Source organism: Thunnus maccoyii, chromosome 19, assembly GCF_910596095.1.
Source record: "Thunnus maccoyii chromosome 19, fThuMac1.1, whole genome shotgun sequence".
In the NCBI taxonomy this organism is placed as follows: domain Eukaryota; kingdom Metazoa; phylum Chordata; class Actinopteri; order Scombriformes; family Scombridae; genus Thunnus; species Thunnus maccoyii.
In genome coordinates this window covers 10,222,501-10,237,412 of record NC_056551.1, presented here as the reverse complement: position 1 = coordinate 10,237,412, position 14,912 = coordinate 10,222,501, and the positions used below count along the sequence as shown (strand labels likewise).

Here is a 14,912-nt window from a genome sequence, read left to right as displayed (position 1 = left end):
AACATTTTTCTTTCATTGTCATTTTCAAAGCATCATGAGTCTCAGCTTAATATCGCCATAAAAACTCTAGTTCCTTTGAACTATTATGGATTGGGCGGAGACCAATGTCCGTTCCCAACCTTGATCCTGACCTTAGCCATACCAAACCTATCCTCTGAATCACCGCCCACATCCCATTTTTTGCAGTGATTGAAATAGTTTTGGTTTGGTGTTTCCTGAAACAGTGAGAGCTTTGCATAGAGTGACTAAGTCATCATCTTGTGCCAAGGATGAGATCAACACAGCTATACGATGACTTATTTCCATGACTGACATGGCTAATTTGAGTAACAGTACTACTCATACCAAATAACGTGGACAAGATGAATATGTCAGTCACCCCTGATTGGTGGGGGAAAAATAAAATGACAACTCAGTCTTAGTAAAATCATCTCTAACCTGATACCCAATGAGAGCACTTATGACCATATCTCAGGTGGTTTACATTATTGTGCATTTCCATTTGCATATCCTAAATGTTATGTTAAAAGCGTTCATCTCTTCCAAGTTGATCTTCTCTCACTGTGTCATGGTGACTTCTTTAGACTGTATTAGCAAAGAAGTTATGAGAAATAAACCAGAAACACTGTGTCCCTTCACCACTTTTAGCTGTCATCCACTCCCATGGGCCAAACAAAAATAGCCACAAAGTGTCATTCACACTCCAAAGAACTACTTAAGATTCCAGCTTGTTCAGACTTGCACAAACATGAAGGGGCTTTGTTTAAATACTGAGAAGATCATTATCGAGCCTCGGTCTGAGCGAGCCTGAGGAGCGCTCACATGACACACTTTCCTATGACAAACACCAAACCACATGTTTTCCTTCCTATTCATGTTATCCACTCATTATCAGCTGACAACACAAGGATATTACATTTGTGGACTGAGCGGTGACAGCATATACACGCGGTCGTAATACTCAAAATGCACCACAATCATGCATCAACGACATTACATCAAATCTACGACTGTAATGTTTGGGACTTCATCCAATAACGCAAGGCAGGGGTATCGGTCTCTTCTTGGAAGGCAGCCAGTAGAGGCCCATCAACGGATCGGCCATTGAAAGGCCATCAGCCAGTTAATGTCAACAACACTTGGGAGCCGTGTGAGGCTGAACAGACTTCCTACTAGCATCCTCCGCCTCCCGTCCTCGCTCGCCTCACATTCACTGCTCCAGCTACCCCCAACACACACACCTGCACCGCCCTTTATCTCTCCTTGTACCCATTGTCTCTTGTCATCACACTGGTCTCTCTCATCCCGCCTCTCCATCATTCCCATTTCCACCTCCGGTGCAGCATTATCAACCATCCAGCGGTTATGTAACCTGTGATTATGTGTGTATGTGCGTGCTTTCTGGGAAGAGGGAGTGGTTTTAGGGAAGAAGACATCATTGATAACTTTGTTGTTCCTGTCAATGTTCTCACACTACACGGCACTGGAGGGGTGGGGACGGAAAATGTACTTCAACACACATACACCGCTCAAACACACAAAGACTTTGAGCTACACTAACAGGCACTGACTGTCTCAATGGGACATTCAGTATGTGGCAGGTACCTCCTGTCACTGACTACCTAATCAAATTAGAGAGCTGGCTGTGATTTTTCTGTCCCCGGGCCTAGCAGAGGTATTGGCAAACACTCTGCCTGAATTGGCAGTTTGCTTAGCTTCATTATTTCTAGAATCAGCGAGCAATTTCAAACAGTGACAAAACAAAATGATGAGCATGGCTGATGAGCTATTCTAAACAGAGTGCGGGCGATAAAAACAGATTGAAACCTCCACCGCAATTTTATCTACCCTCAGTTTCCATCTTATCAATCAAATGTTGAACCTTGCTCCCTAATGAAGTTTACTGCATCAAATGGAGGCTCCAAAAATATGCCTCAAAATGTGCTTTAACATACCAGCTGCCCATTCTGTGGCATGATGTTGATAAAAGGCGTGGAAGAAAATGCAATGTCTTTCTGTTTTCATGCCCTCCTTGCTTCCTCTTGCCAGGTGGCTGTGTTTGCCTTTCATACACACACTGCTGTGTAAACTGCTTGCAAAATAAAGAAAGCTGTCCAAGATTTACTAGGAATGAACATATCTCTTCACAGAGCGACTGTAAGAATGTTCATAGAGACATGCCTGATTTCTGGAGCCTCCGTCACTCCTTTGGTATTGCACTGGTCAGCTGCATGCAGCCAAAATGTCAGTAACTCTACAGTGAAGTGAAATCAATCAGCATGATTGAAGGTGATGGGAAAACAAGGTCAAGGTAAGTTGTTTTTTTTCCCCCAACGGCTTCCTGACTTCAAGTTATTCTGACAACAGCAGGAAGATTCACTTTCCTTAAAAAACAGCATGTGGTGGGCATATATAACCAGAATATTTTAGCACCATGATTGTGCATTTTCATGATAAGTAGTTATTTTCACAGCAAACAGCAATGACACAGAGCGACACAGAAATAAAGATTGTCAGATTAAATCTCTAAGATACTTTTTCTAAACTGAAAAATGTCTCTGGTGCGTTTCATCCAGCAGCAAGAAGACAAAAAACACCCAACAGCCAATTAAATCCAGCATGGCAATGCCCATCCCTCTTTGAGCATGGACATTGTCAAAGTACGCTACAAAAGAAATGCAAGTTGCTTGGCAACAGCTACAGGATGAAGCAAAAGACTGAACATTCACCACAAGAAAATCTGGAGCGAACAAATGAAGTCTGACTTCAGGTGCTTTGCTCTGAACATGTGCCAGCTTTCTCTTTGGTTTGATCCCATGCTACTTTTTGACACACATGCACATTCATGACTGAAGCTACTTTTCACCTTTTTGAAATGTTATTTTATGCAAGCAATATTCAAAATGTAACCAATAAGTGCTTTTTGGCAGAGGCGGGGCTGAAATTGTATGCACTGCCACTTGACCATGGGGTGAGGTTTTATCAAGTGTTTTTGCAAGGCCGAGACCATTTAAACTGCATGCAAATCTAAGAAATACTATACACAGCTTACCAGTAACATTAAATGAGCACTAGATAATGAGGCACTATGACACCAAAAGGATGGAGCAATAGAAAGGACAAAATCAATGTCAGTAAACAGCAAATCTACCGTATTACAATGTTTTTGGTGAACAGCACTGACAAGACAGTCTCTCTGGCTCTGCCAAGTCATTCAGCGAGAGTGCATGATGAAAACCAGGTTAAGGTCATTCCTATATCTAGGTTAAAGTGATGTAGAGGAGGAAGAGGAGGAGCATAAAGAGCCAGAGAGATATAGAGACTACTGCAGCAAGCAGTCTGGTCCACTGACCTCCTTTGGCTGTCATTCTCTCTGGAGAGGAGGGTGCAGTATCCAGTGTCCTCCCCACTTTAAAGCCAATCAGTGTAATTACAGCCTGTTTCTTTTAGCCAGTACACACATACACACACACACACACACACACACACACACATACACACACAACTGAGAACTGTCATCATGCAGAAATATAGCCCAATGGACCCCCAACTGACACGCACACTCTCTACCTATAGGCTATACTTTCACTGAATCTCTTCCTATGAGTTTTTCTTTTCCACTGAATCTTCAGTTAACATAAACAGTTTATATTCATTGTTATCAGCCAGACTTTTGTTTTAATTCAATCTACCTGTATGGAGAAAGACGTGCAGCAACGCGCTGATCCCACGGAGCTCCTTACGACCGACTAGATATCGGCTACTGACCGGGACGGGATTAGTTTTTAACGGCGGAGGCGTAACCGACCTTACTTCTTCTTATTCTTCTTTTTCCTTTGTCTTCCTCTTCTTCAACGTTCACCTTTAAAAAAACGTGTCCGCAGCTGCTGCACCACGGGACCGGGCACCGGCGGGACGTTAACTGTAACAATCGCACAAGAGAAGTAGCGGAACGGGTGCGCGCAGTACTTTAATGACGGTAACGGCAGCCTCTGACTGGGATGACATTGAGCTCCTTTTACGCGCCAGCTTTTCCAACCGGCGGTTCCCTCCTCCTCTTCCTCTCCTCCTCCTCTTCCTCTCCTCTCGCCACCCCCCCACCCCTCCTCCTCGCTCTCTCTCTCTCTCTTTTTTTTCTAGGCACGCGCGCTGAATAATGCAGGGCTCGTGAGGTCCCGGGAGTGTTTTCTGTCCTGTTCCAGAGACAATCAGTGAGCGAGCCGCCAGCGCGAGCTCCAGCCAGCACAATGAGGCCGACGCGCGCAGATCAGGTTACCGCTGCACTGCCTTTCATTCATCTCATTCAGCTGCAAAACAATCTGACTGCAGACCAGCCACCACCACCCACCCCCCCTCCGGTCCTGCTTCTGTGCCCCCCCATCCCCCCTCCCCCCACTCAAATGTGCTCAGGTGGCTTTTTCAGAGAAACAAAAACAAACTCAGAAGCCTCCAGAACTGGCGCTGGCAGACTAGCCCACATTTACTCAACTACTATACTTAAGTACAACTTTACGTGAATAGCCCATTTACATTATATGCCACTTCATACTACTCCACGACATTTAAAGGGACACTCCACCGATTTTATACATAAAAGTTCGGTTTACTCGTCACTCGAGGAATAGGCTACAGCCTGTGAAAACAGTTAGATAGTAAATTATATGGCTCTGATGGAGCTTTCAAATGCTTTTAAAAAATTACCCTGATGACGTAATCAGGATTATATCAGTTTTGACTTGAGATTTCAAATATATATCAGCTTGTGTTATAAACCAGGAGTGTGGATCACACAGGGAGGCAAACGAAAGACTATTATATTGCATCATGGGAAGTGTAGGATCCACTTTTGTTTCTTTCAAGATATGATTTGATTTCTTTCTTCTTTAAGTTTTTCTTTCACAAGCCCACCGGCTTTATGGAAGTATGATTTATCCACCACCACTACATTTATTTCACAGCTACGCTGTAATTACTAGTTAGCAGTTTAAAGTTTACTTACAAAACAAAATGAATAAAATATGATGTAAAGCTGTTTGATATATCATCAATAATAATGCAATGGTAATAATATAATAACACTCAAAGGGGCCGTTCTGCATGATGAGGTGGCCAACTTTTACTTTATGCACATTTTGCTTATGCACTTACATACTTTTACTTAGATAAAACTTTTACTGGTAATGGAGTTGTTGTTTGTCTGATATTGTAGTATTGCTACTTTTACTAAAATAAAGGATCTGAGTACTTTTTCAATCACTGAGAATATGAGAAAGGTCCAGGACACAAACCCTTACAAGGAAACACAAAGAAATAGAAAAAAAGAATGAATAAATATTACAGAACAGCGTGGCTGTGTGCCAAAAATACAGAAAATTCTATAACAATATGTACAACATAGAAAATAAAATGAAATATATGGGAATAATATAGCCGCCATAAACTCAAAAGTTACTACACTGCATGACCAGATATAAGTCCCCATAGGAATATTAAAGTACTGCATTAAATGTATACCATGGCAGATAAAAAATAAGTACTGTAAGGTCACTATAAATGTACTATTAAGTACTGCAGACATATTATAAATTCCCTTAAGGAATATAGAAGTGATACAACACAGAACAGGAAACTGCCTTAAGGCCCCATAACTCTCAGGGGCTCGTGTGTCAACTGATTTGTGCTTACTTAATTGAAATCTTGTTTATGAATATACATTATTAAATCACAATGTGAACTGAAGAGGTGTCAAAACCTAGCTTAAGACACTCAGTATTTCAGTTCTGTGCTTACATGGTATGTTACTCAATTCATTTGTGTTTAATCAAATTACTACACAGCATATCTGGGGCCATGTAGCATTCCAGCATAACTGTACACAATGCACAGGAGGTGGTAAACAAGCAGCTCATGTTTGCCCCAGGGGCCCCCCTGCAGGTAAAGCTGATAGAAATACCAGAAATTGCAGTAAGGTTATATTGATATTTACTGTTGAATGCCATAAACAGAATAGCAATATTACAGCAATATGCCTGTATGGCAAATATTTTTCAATTTTTCCATTTGAGAAGAACTCACAGTTCCATCTTGTCCACATTCTCACTGTTCTTATCTTGCTCTTCTTATGATTTGTGATTCACATTGTTTTTGAACTGACACACATGCACACACAGTACACACACCATTTAAGTGAGTGGATAATGGAAATCATAGCTTGAAAGCCTGTAATTCTCTGTAAAAGGTGAACAAATAGTCCCCTCTTAATAATGGCATCATGAAAGGTTTCCTGGCACATAGTGGTCTGGTGTTATGAGTCGTGTTTCGCAGGAGCTGGTGGTCTTCCTGTACTCTTTTAACGTCAAATAAAGCTTTCTGACAAATGTGAGAACACATTATGTGTAGGATATCTTGCTGTGTCTGCGGCTGTAACTTTATACTGTAGTTCTGGGGGTAAAATATCTGTGTCAGACTGTAAAGGATTCAGGTAATTACACTATTAGATGTACATGAACACACACTCGCACAGATACACACTACTCACCATAGCAGTGTGAGGATGTCTGGTTGGAATTGGAGCTTGATACCCATTTTCTGTTGTCACGGCAACCCCTGGTGTTTGGCCATAGCCTATGATAAAAGAAAATGATTAGTTATTGTCATCTTTGTTAATCATCACCCTCTCTCATATTTATTTGCAGCTGTGGGTGACCTATAACTATTTCAGTGTACTTTTATCTGATTTTGAAATTAGTTTCTTAAGCCCTACAGTAACAGGATGGACTCTTACAAATGTGGTGAAAACATGAGAATCCACCTGTCTTCCATATGTAAATCTGACACTGTGAGAAGGTAATGATACAAACATGCATCTGACATCTGTAAATGTGATAATATCAGCAGCTAGTGATATGTATCGGAACAACCTGCGCATATACCGGTGTGGTGGATTGAAAATCGCTAAATCTGATTCTGTAAACGATTCAGTTATCATCATAAATCATCTATATATGCATGACAGAGACGATAAATCTGTATTTCTATCGCGGTCCTGTTCTTTGCTTCATCAGTGACCCCGCCCCACCTTGAGGAGTCAAGTCCATCGGATTTTCTATTTGATCTTGTCAACCTCCTGACACTCACTCTCACTGCAACTGAAGGAGCAACACTGCTGTCAGAGAAGAAAAGTAGAAAATATCGATATTACCCCACAACTGTAGTATGACAGTAATTAGCCATATTTGTAGAATTGGTGGAAGTAGCAGCAGCAGAAACGGTGGTAGCAGTCGCTAGCGGTTGAAAGTACATTTACTCAAGCACTGTACTTAAATACAGTTTCAAGGTCACTGTACTTGATTTTAGTATTTTCATTTCATGCTACTTTATTCTTTAACACCATGCATTTTCAGGGGGAAATTCTGCACTTTTTTACTCTATTATATTTATTGGACAGCTATAGTTACTACGGTAGATAGTTTGCACATTATGATGTTACATACACAATGTATGATGAGTTTATAAAACATTACAGATGAAACTACCCAACATTAAATTGCTGTTTAAACATTAATGCATCAATAACAATGATACAAATACAGAACCAGTCAAAAGTTTGGACATACTTCCCCATTCACTTGAATGAGAAAGTGTGTTCAAACTTTTGACTGATACTGTATATATGATATCACAACACAGGCTACTCTGCATAATGAGTACTTTTTTGTATCAAACTTGCATTACTTACTTATAAGTACATTTAGCTGATAAAACTACCATACTTTCACTTACTGTAAGTACATTTTTAAACATAAGATTGGTAGTAGTACTGACAGTTTTAGCAATCATATTATTAGTAGTAGTGGTGGCAGTAATAGTAGCATCATCCGTGGTAGTAGAACTGTATTACACCTTATACTAGGATACTAGGAAATGTGACTTGTATTCTTATTGGACAACATATGTAATAATTCTGTATTTTTGTACGTCTCATAGTTCAGTTGACTTTTCTTCACTACCTCACTGCTTTTAATTTTTATGTCCATCCAATTGTTGTACTTACAGGAGTAAACCACCAAGTCATGTGCAACCTTGATATGCCATGAAATCATCTTACTAACGTACTCTGATTATGATCATTGAACTTTGATTGAACTATCATCAGTGCAGTCGAGATACTGTACACGCAGCCTAGAGCAGCCCAAATCACCCTTCTATGAAGTAGCACATGCATACATGTTTTCCACTGACTGTATTATCATCCTGTCATGTGTGTGTCTGAGACTGTGTAATAATCATCCGCTGTCATGTCTTCTGTTAAACACACCAGGCTGTCACTGTCTAAAGATAAATCAATTAGTGTTTATTATCATGGAAAACACACCCATCTTGCTGAGTGTGTATGTGTGTGTGTGTGTGTGTTGTGGCCTAAATGATAGCGCTGTTTTCAGATGCTGGTTGTCATGACGTCTCTAACATAATCATTTATCACCTTGTATTATCTCTTCTGTGGAAGTGTGTGTCATGTTTGTGTAGCTGGCCTCCCCGGTGTTTTACACAAGAACAATAACACTCAGTCCATCATCCAAGATAGATGCACAATTTTTTTTGTGTGGAAGTTTTACAGGTCACTAATGTACTATTCTGGACTGTACTGTACCCAGTATTCATATGTGTTCTCAATTCATTGCTGTGGAGTTATCAGTAGTATCAGTAAAGTTAGATGAGTTGGCATGCAGTGAGTGTTAGTGTACTGTTGCATTATTTCTTGCAGAACCTACTAATCATACCGTGGGGCACCTCAGAACTCCTACAAAACTAGGGCATGGGGGTATCTTTATAGATGAATCCAAATATCTATTTATACTGTTTTCATTCCTATGTACCTCTCTAGCTTTTTACCTATCTTTCTTCCTATTTTCCTCTCATCAATACCAGCTACATGCATTCCTTCTTTCCTACTCCCTACTTCTCTAAATACTTACAGTACTTACCTTCGTTCTCAATATTTTTGCAGTGTGTAAGCTCATTAGATGCCACAGACACAGTATGAGTCCCCACAGGAGTGTAGCAGTAATATTAGAGCGACTATTTTTCAAGAGCAGGGGCAAGTCATCCTCAAGGAGATTACAATAAGAATTTTGCACTGCACCTTCCTCCTAGTCCTTGCACAGCCATCCTATCCTCTTGTCTTTGATGTTTCCAGAAGGAACAGACTGAAATCATATTGCAATTGACCTCATTTGAGTGAGTGACCTGTACAGGCGCAGTGCCTTACAAGAACACCCATGAGTCATCAATTAGGCCACATCGTGATATTTACATGTAGCTAAATTCATGACTTGATATTTGAAGCATACAGATAAAAAAGATAATAGTAATAAAATATGTATTTGCGTTTCTCTCTGCTAATTTTCTGTATTCCATTCATTTTTATATTGCTGATTTTGGGGATTTTATTACATTATATGATACTCTGTATGCATCTAGTGAATGTTAAACTAATATTGTCTAAATATTGTCAGTGAATCAATGCAGTAATAGTGTAAACCTGGCTCTAATTTCTGAATCATTATGACTGTGGGCTTTATTCTTGTTCTATTTTGGTTGTTGGCCTGTCTGGGTTAAATAAATGACTCTTAAGTATATTGGGCATAAACAGAACTGTATGAGATAAGAGTTATATAACCTGACTTTCATTTGGATATTCTGGTGCAACTTTGCAAAACATGACTGCCCTCTTCTTCTTCTCATTCTCAGTGATTGAATATAATTGTGTATTTTTTGTAATTGTGTGTTTTTTGGATGTGATTTGGAGTGAAAGCCCATGAGGTCATTGCACACTGCATGCTTGTAAAACCTGCCTCAACTACCATTAAAGGGAAACAAGTTATATTGGTCTATTGGACCCTATACTCAGCCCTTCAATCCTTTCAACTTTAGAATAAGGGATTCTTATGTGTCGTATGTGACTGCTGAACACACTCTGAACAAATTATCACCTACATGTAAATGTGAAATGTATGTGTGTGCTTGTTAGTGGCAGTGGGTATTATAACAGATAAGGGGTGCAGTAAGGAGAGCTTGTGATCTCTTTGTCAGCAGCCAGTGAAAAAGTGAATGTTAGAGACAGATGGAAAGAACAACAAGCAAGAGACGGCAGGGGAGCACTGGAGAAACTCAGCTTTATTGACCAAAGATAGAGAGAGGATACAGACATCAGAGAGAGAGAGGAAGAGAGAATGTGACAGAGTGAGACTGAAGTACAGAGTGAGTTGTCATAACCATAGAAAGGAAGAGAGGGAGAGAGAGAGGGAGAGAGAGAGAGAGAGAGAGAGAGAGAGAGAGATTGAAGTGTGAACAATAGAAAATGGCTCCTTTTTTTTGTTTTAACAGTCCATACAACCGTGAGGGCAGGCAGACAAGAAAAAGAGGGACCCCTACAGAGCCAGAGGAGTACTGCAGGCGTGGCAGTGGGGCTGCTAAACTCAAACACGTCTGTTGTTCACGTACAGCTCCTTGCATTACATCAACAACAACACACAAACCCAAACAGGCAAACTGGATTGGTCAGGCTCCATTCTTGAAATCGACTTTACTATTTTAATTTTTAAAAAAATGGTATTTCCTTCTGTAGATACATTTGTAAGCTCTTGGCTTTTGTTGCACATCATGTGTGTGTGTGTGTGCCTCACACACACTAACCCTACACTTTCCAGAGTACATTCTCTGCATCGTCTCCACACTCTTTAAAACCTCTTTAAAAACAGTCATGCACTGAATGTGTTTTGGCCAGTTTGCGACACTGAACATGACAATGTTGATGGTCAACCCCGCTTACACTAGCTAGTAGGCTGCATGTAAACTTAATGAGGGAAAATAACTGCTTGGAAGAACCATCTTGGTGGTTTTTTTTTCACGACATTTCTGGTAGCAAAATCAAACTGAGAGAATAAACAAAATGTGAACATGGATTTTGTGAAAAGGATTATGTGAATTTGGTTGGCAGATTGATTTCAACCTTTAGCAACCTTTGAAAAAAAATGTAATGGATGATAATGGTGAATTATCTAACTCAAACAAATTGAGTCAATTGCTTTACTTAAATGAATGGAAGTCAATGGCTGCTTGGGAAATCAATCTAAAGACTCAGCAGAAATATAAAATGAACATGATTTGTAGTTAATGGGCTGCCATGCAAATTCATTGGTACGTTCAATTAAGATCCTGCCTCCGCACAATTTTTTAAGATCCTCAGATGCCTTTGAGACCAACTGTAACACGTCTGGGAATGGGAGTAGCCGTCAAAAGTTCAGAGAAGGTGGTGATGGTCAGAAGAGGGGAAATAGTCAGGTGGAGTTAATTGTGAGATTACACACAGCAAAGCAGTGAAGTTAGAGAATGAAAATATAAAAAGCTCTCATCTGTGCACTCGTACAGTCATCATATGGCATCGTAGGACATCATAACAATGTCTAGTACCCATAATAATAATCTCTAGACCTCTATATAGATGTGGAAAATAAAAGAATCACTAAATAGAATATATAGAGCATATTTACATTCTTTTATCTACACAGGAAACCAGACCCCGGGCCCGGTAGTGGCCAATTACACAGCCAGCTGGACTGACTGACAGCAGCAGCGATGGTCAATCACACTAAAGCATGAACAGTATGTTTGAAGGCCGACCTACAGTTCTGCACTGACAGGACAGTTTAGAGGAGATGCCAAGGAATATGGTTTGTGTCTTTCATTGATTCATTTTATGACTTTTATCAGTACACCATGCAGAGAAAGATTCTTAGTCTAGTTCTTTAGTCTAGGACCAGGATCTGTAAAGTAGTCAAACAAATGATTAAAGAAAAAGGAAAAGCTCTCTTTAAAAAGATTGTTGAGGCTCTTCAGGTACCCCAGTATTACATTAGGTTAGATTTAGGTTAAGTCCTGAGGTGTTTTTAAGTAATCTTTGATAAGATTAAATTATATTAAAAACCCAGGTTGGATTTGCACCAAGGAACCAAGGACATCACGGCAACATGGTACACACTTGAGCCACATAAACACCTCTAACTAATGTTTTTTCGATTTGAAGAGCCTCTCTAACTTTTCTGTAACTGTACGTACATCTTCTTCAATCACGTATCTGGCCCATATAGTTTTATCAGTCTCACTCTAATAGCAGGTATTTCTCTTTAGCAAAGTGTAGTCAAATGAAATGAAGCAAAATCTTTCCAGAACATCCATTATCATTCAACAGAATGAGGATGATTACTGCTTTTGAGATATTTTCTGAAAACCGGCCAAGAAAATGACCTCCAGTATAATATAGAAATGATGTTATAATGACACCCAGGCCACATTATTTGTAGCACCCTTGTAAACGAGGGCCTGGTTGGTGACTATAGCAAGAGCTGGCAGTGTTTTCAGTCTCTTTGAATTGTAAAGGGGATAATGGATCTCTGGTGGCCTTCTGCAACGATGAAATGAATTTAATGGACAAAAAGATGAACATGAATTGCACATTATGTTAGTCTAAAAGCTCATTTGAGCACAGCTGTCGTAGTGGTTTTTTAGTAATCTGGTAGTTGTTGTTAATATTCATTATTCGCATCTTTGTGCCCAGACTGTTAGTGGTAACCCATGTTTATTTTCATAGCTGGAAATACATGTTCCCTCGCTGCCATAGTGTACTCATTAAGCTGCCGTTAGCTTCCTGTGCTCTTCAGCCTTTAGATACACTGGAAAAATTGGCTGTGTTGATCCTACTGGCTGCCAAAGGTGTTCCACGGCTTCTTATTGGCTGCTGAGTGATAGAATAGGAGGAAATGACCTCAGCAGTGGAATAGCTGGAGTTAATGGACAAAACACCAGAGAGAAAGAGAGAGAGAGAGTCCTGTTACTACTAACTACCATGTCAAAACCTCCGTTTCCCACGGAAACCGGCGTCCCAACAATTCAATGGCCTTTTAAGTTTCAAAACAAAAGAAAAATTCAGTTAACAACAGCAAACTAAAATAAAAATCTAATAGAATCTTCTATTTTTTTTTTTCTAATTTTTTTGTTATGACTATTCATGTGGAAGAATGAAGAGGCACGTGAAGAAACCAAGGCAACAAGTACCCTCCTCTCCGCCCTGGTCAGACAGAGTCTGTGCAACCCCCCCTTGGGTTGTTTGAGTTCATAGGTTGGGTGTGTGGTTGTTTATGTGTGTGTGTGTATGTGTGTGTAAATGTTGAGACAACAGGACATAATCTGGTGGGAGTTGAGAGAAAACGAAGTGGGAAGAGAAATAAAAAAATAACTGGAACTATGTCAGTCTTTTTGAAGGTTTTATAAACTGGCTTATTAAAGGTGATGATCTAGTTGATTGTCCCTAGAGCCAGACACTGTTTGATTAGACAGGATGGCAATGTGACTGATTGTCCATAAAGTCTTATTGACCACTGAGAGGAGTTTTATATAACCTGGGTTAAGCTGTTTGGCGATGAAGATCAATTTTCTCCATTTATCTGTCTTTTTTTCATAAATATAGCAGCATGACAACAGCTTAATTCCTACGTATAAATGTCAATTTGAATTTATGAACTATACTGTGTTGTCTGAGGACACAGGAGGCAGAAAAAGCAGAGATTTAGGGCTGATAATGTAACTGAGTAAAAAGTCAAAGGTCAGGTGTGTGCGTGCATGTGTGTGCCAGCCGATCAGAGTCCAGATGAGGAGAAGGAAGGCAGGGCTTCTGTTAGTAACCATCCATAGACAGAGGGGAAGAGAGGGGTATTGTGGGTAATAATAAAAGAGTGGAAGAGGGAGAAGATTCAGTCACATGAGGATGCAGCACTCGCAGCGTTTCCTCTTGTCTGTACCTGTGGCGGGGGTGAGGCCGGGCGGGGGGGGCGTGTTGGCGTCGGGATTCGCTGGGGGCGAGGAGGCGCTGTCGGGCTCACGGCCGTCAGATGACAGTTCCGTGCTGGCGGCCTCAGATGTGGCTGGCCGCCCTGACACGAGGTCAGCCGCTGTGCCGTCGATGATGGATAGGTCAGTGACTGTCTTCTCCCTCAGCGATTTCTCGTCGTCTTCGTCGATCAGAACCACCTCGGCCTTCACGGCGCCGTCAAAGCCTAGCAGCCGCCTGCTCTCGCTCATGTCCTCAACGTCCTGGTAGCCGAGGAACACCATGGTGACTGGGTGCTCTGCGCTGGCTTGGGGCGGGGAGGTGAGCTCGGCGCCCGGGGGGGCTGTGGAACTGGGCTGGGTCGTGATGGGAGCAGAGGAGGGGGGCATCATGCCCTGCCGAATCTCCCTCTGGAGGGTGACCTGGGCTGGCGGGCTTGAAGGGATGGAAGGCGGGGCGCAGGAGGGCGGGGACAGATCATCAACATCTGCTGGGGAGACATAGGCCTGCGGGGCAGCTGGGGTCACTAACACCTCACCTTTCCCGCCATCTTCTCCCCGTACAGCAGGTCTGGCAGCTCGCTGGATCAGCTGGTCGACCTGCGCCGAGCTCCAACCGTTCTCAACGGTGGTGGTGGACACGCCTCCAGAGGAAGTGACCTCGTAGACCACTTTCCTGCCATCGTCGTAGACTTTGACTCCACGTGATGCCGCATCCAGTGGGCTCACGCGGTTGGCTGACAGGACGCGCTGCTCGCCAGTCTGCGGGTCATGCTGCACGTTGATCTCCATGGCAAACATTGCTGTTAGGAGGGGAGGGGAGGGAGGGATGGGTGGGTGGGAGGAGAAATGGGGAGGGAGGGGTTGATGTGGAGGGAGTGGGGTTTCAAGGAAGAGTGAGGGGGTGGGGAGGGATCAGTGGAGGAGGTGGGGGGTGAGGGGGGTGGGGGTGTTGGAGGAAAAGGTGGAGGGAGTGAAGCGTGAAGATGGGGACATAGTGTTCTCAGAAAAACTGATATTTGCAATAT

General features: G+C 41.7%; 1 protein-coding gene across 16 annotated transcripts in view; it reads right to left on the bottom strand.

Moving 5' to 3' along the window:
* Positions 1-14,912, bottom strand: part of LOC121885897 (A-kinase anchor protein 2) — a 106,932-nt gene that overhangs the window by 24,514 nt on the left and 67,506 nt on the right. For 15 of the 16 annotated variants that reach the window (XM_042395710.1, XM_042395708.1, XM_042395712.1 and 12 more), the window contains 2 exons: positions 13,857-14,687; positions 6,539-6,624 (listed from right to left, as the gene is read on the bottom strand). In XM_042395710.1, the coding sequence (XP_042251644.1) occupies positions 6,539-6,624; positions 13,857-14,687 (917 nt within the window). The remainder of the gene's footprint in view (positions 1-6,538; positions 6,625-13,856; positions 14,688-14,912) is intronic. The other variant, XM_042395724.1, reaches the window with a different exon arrangement.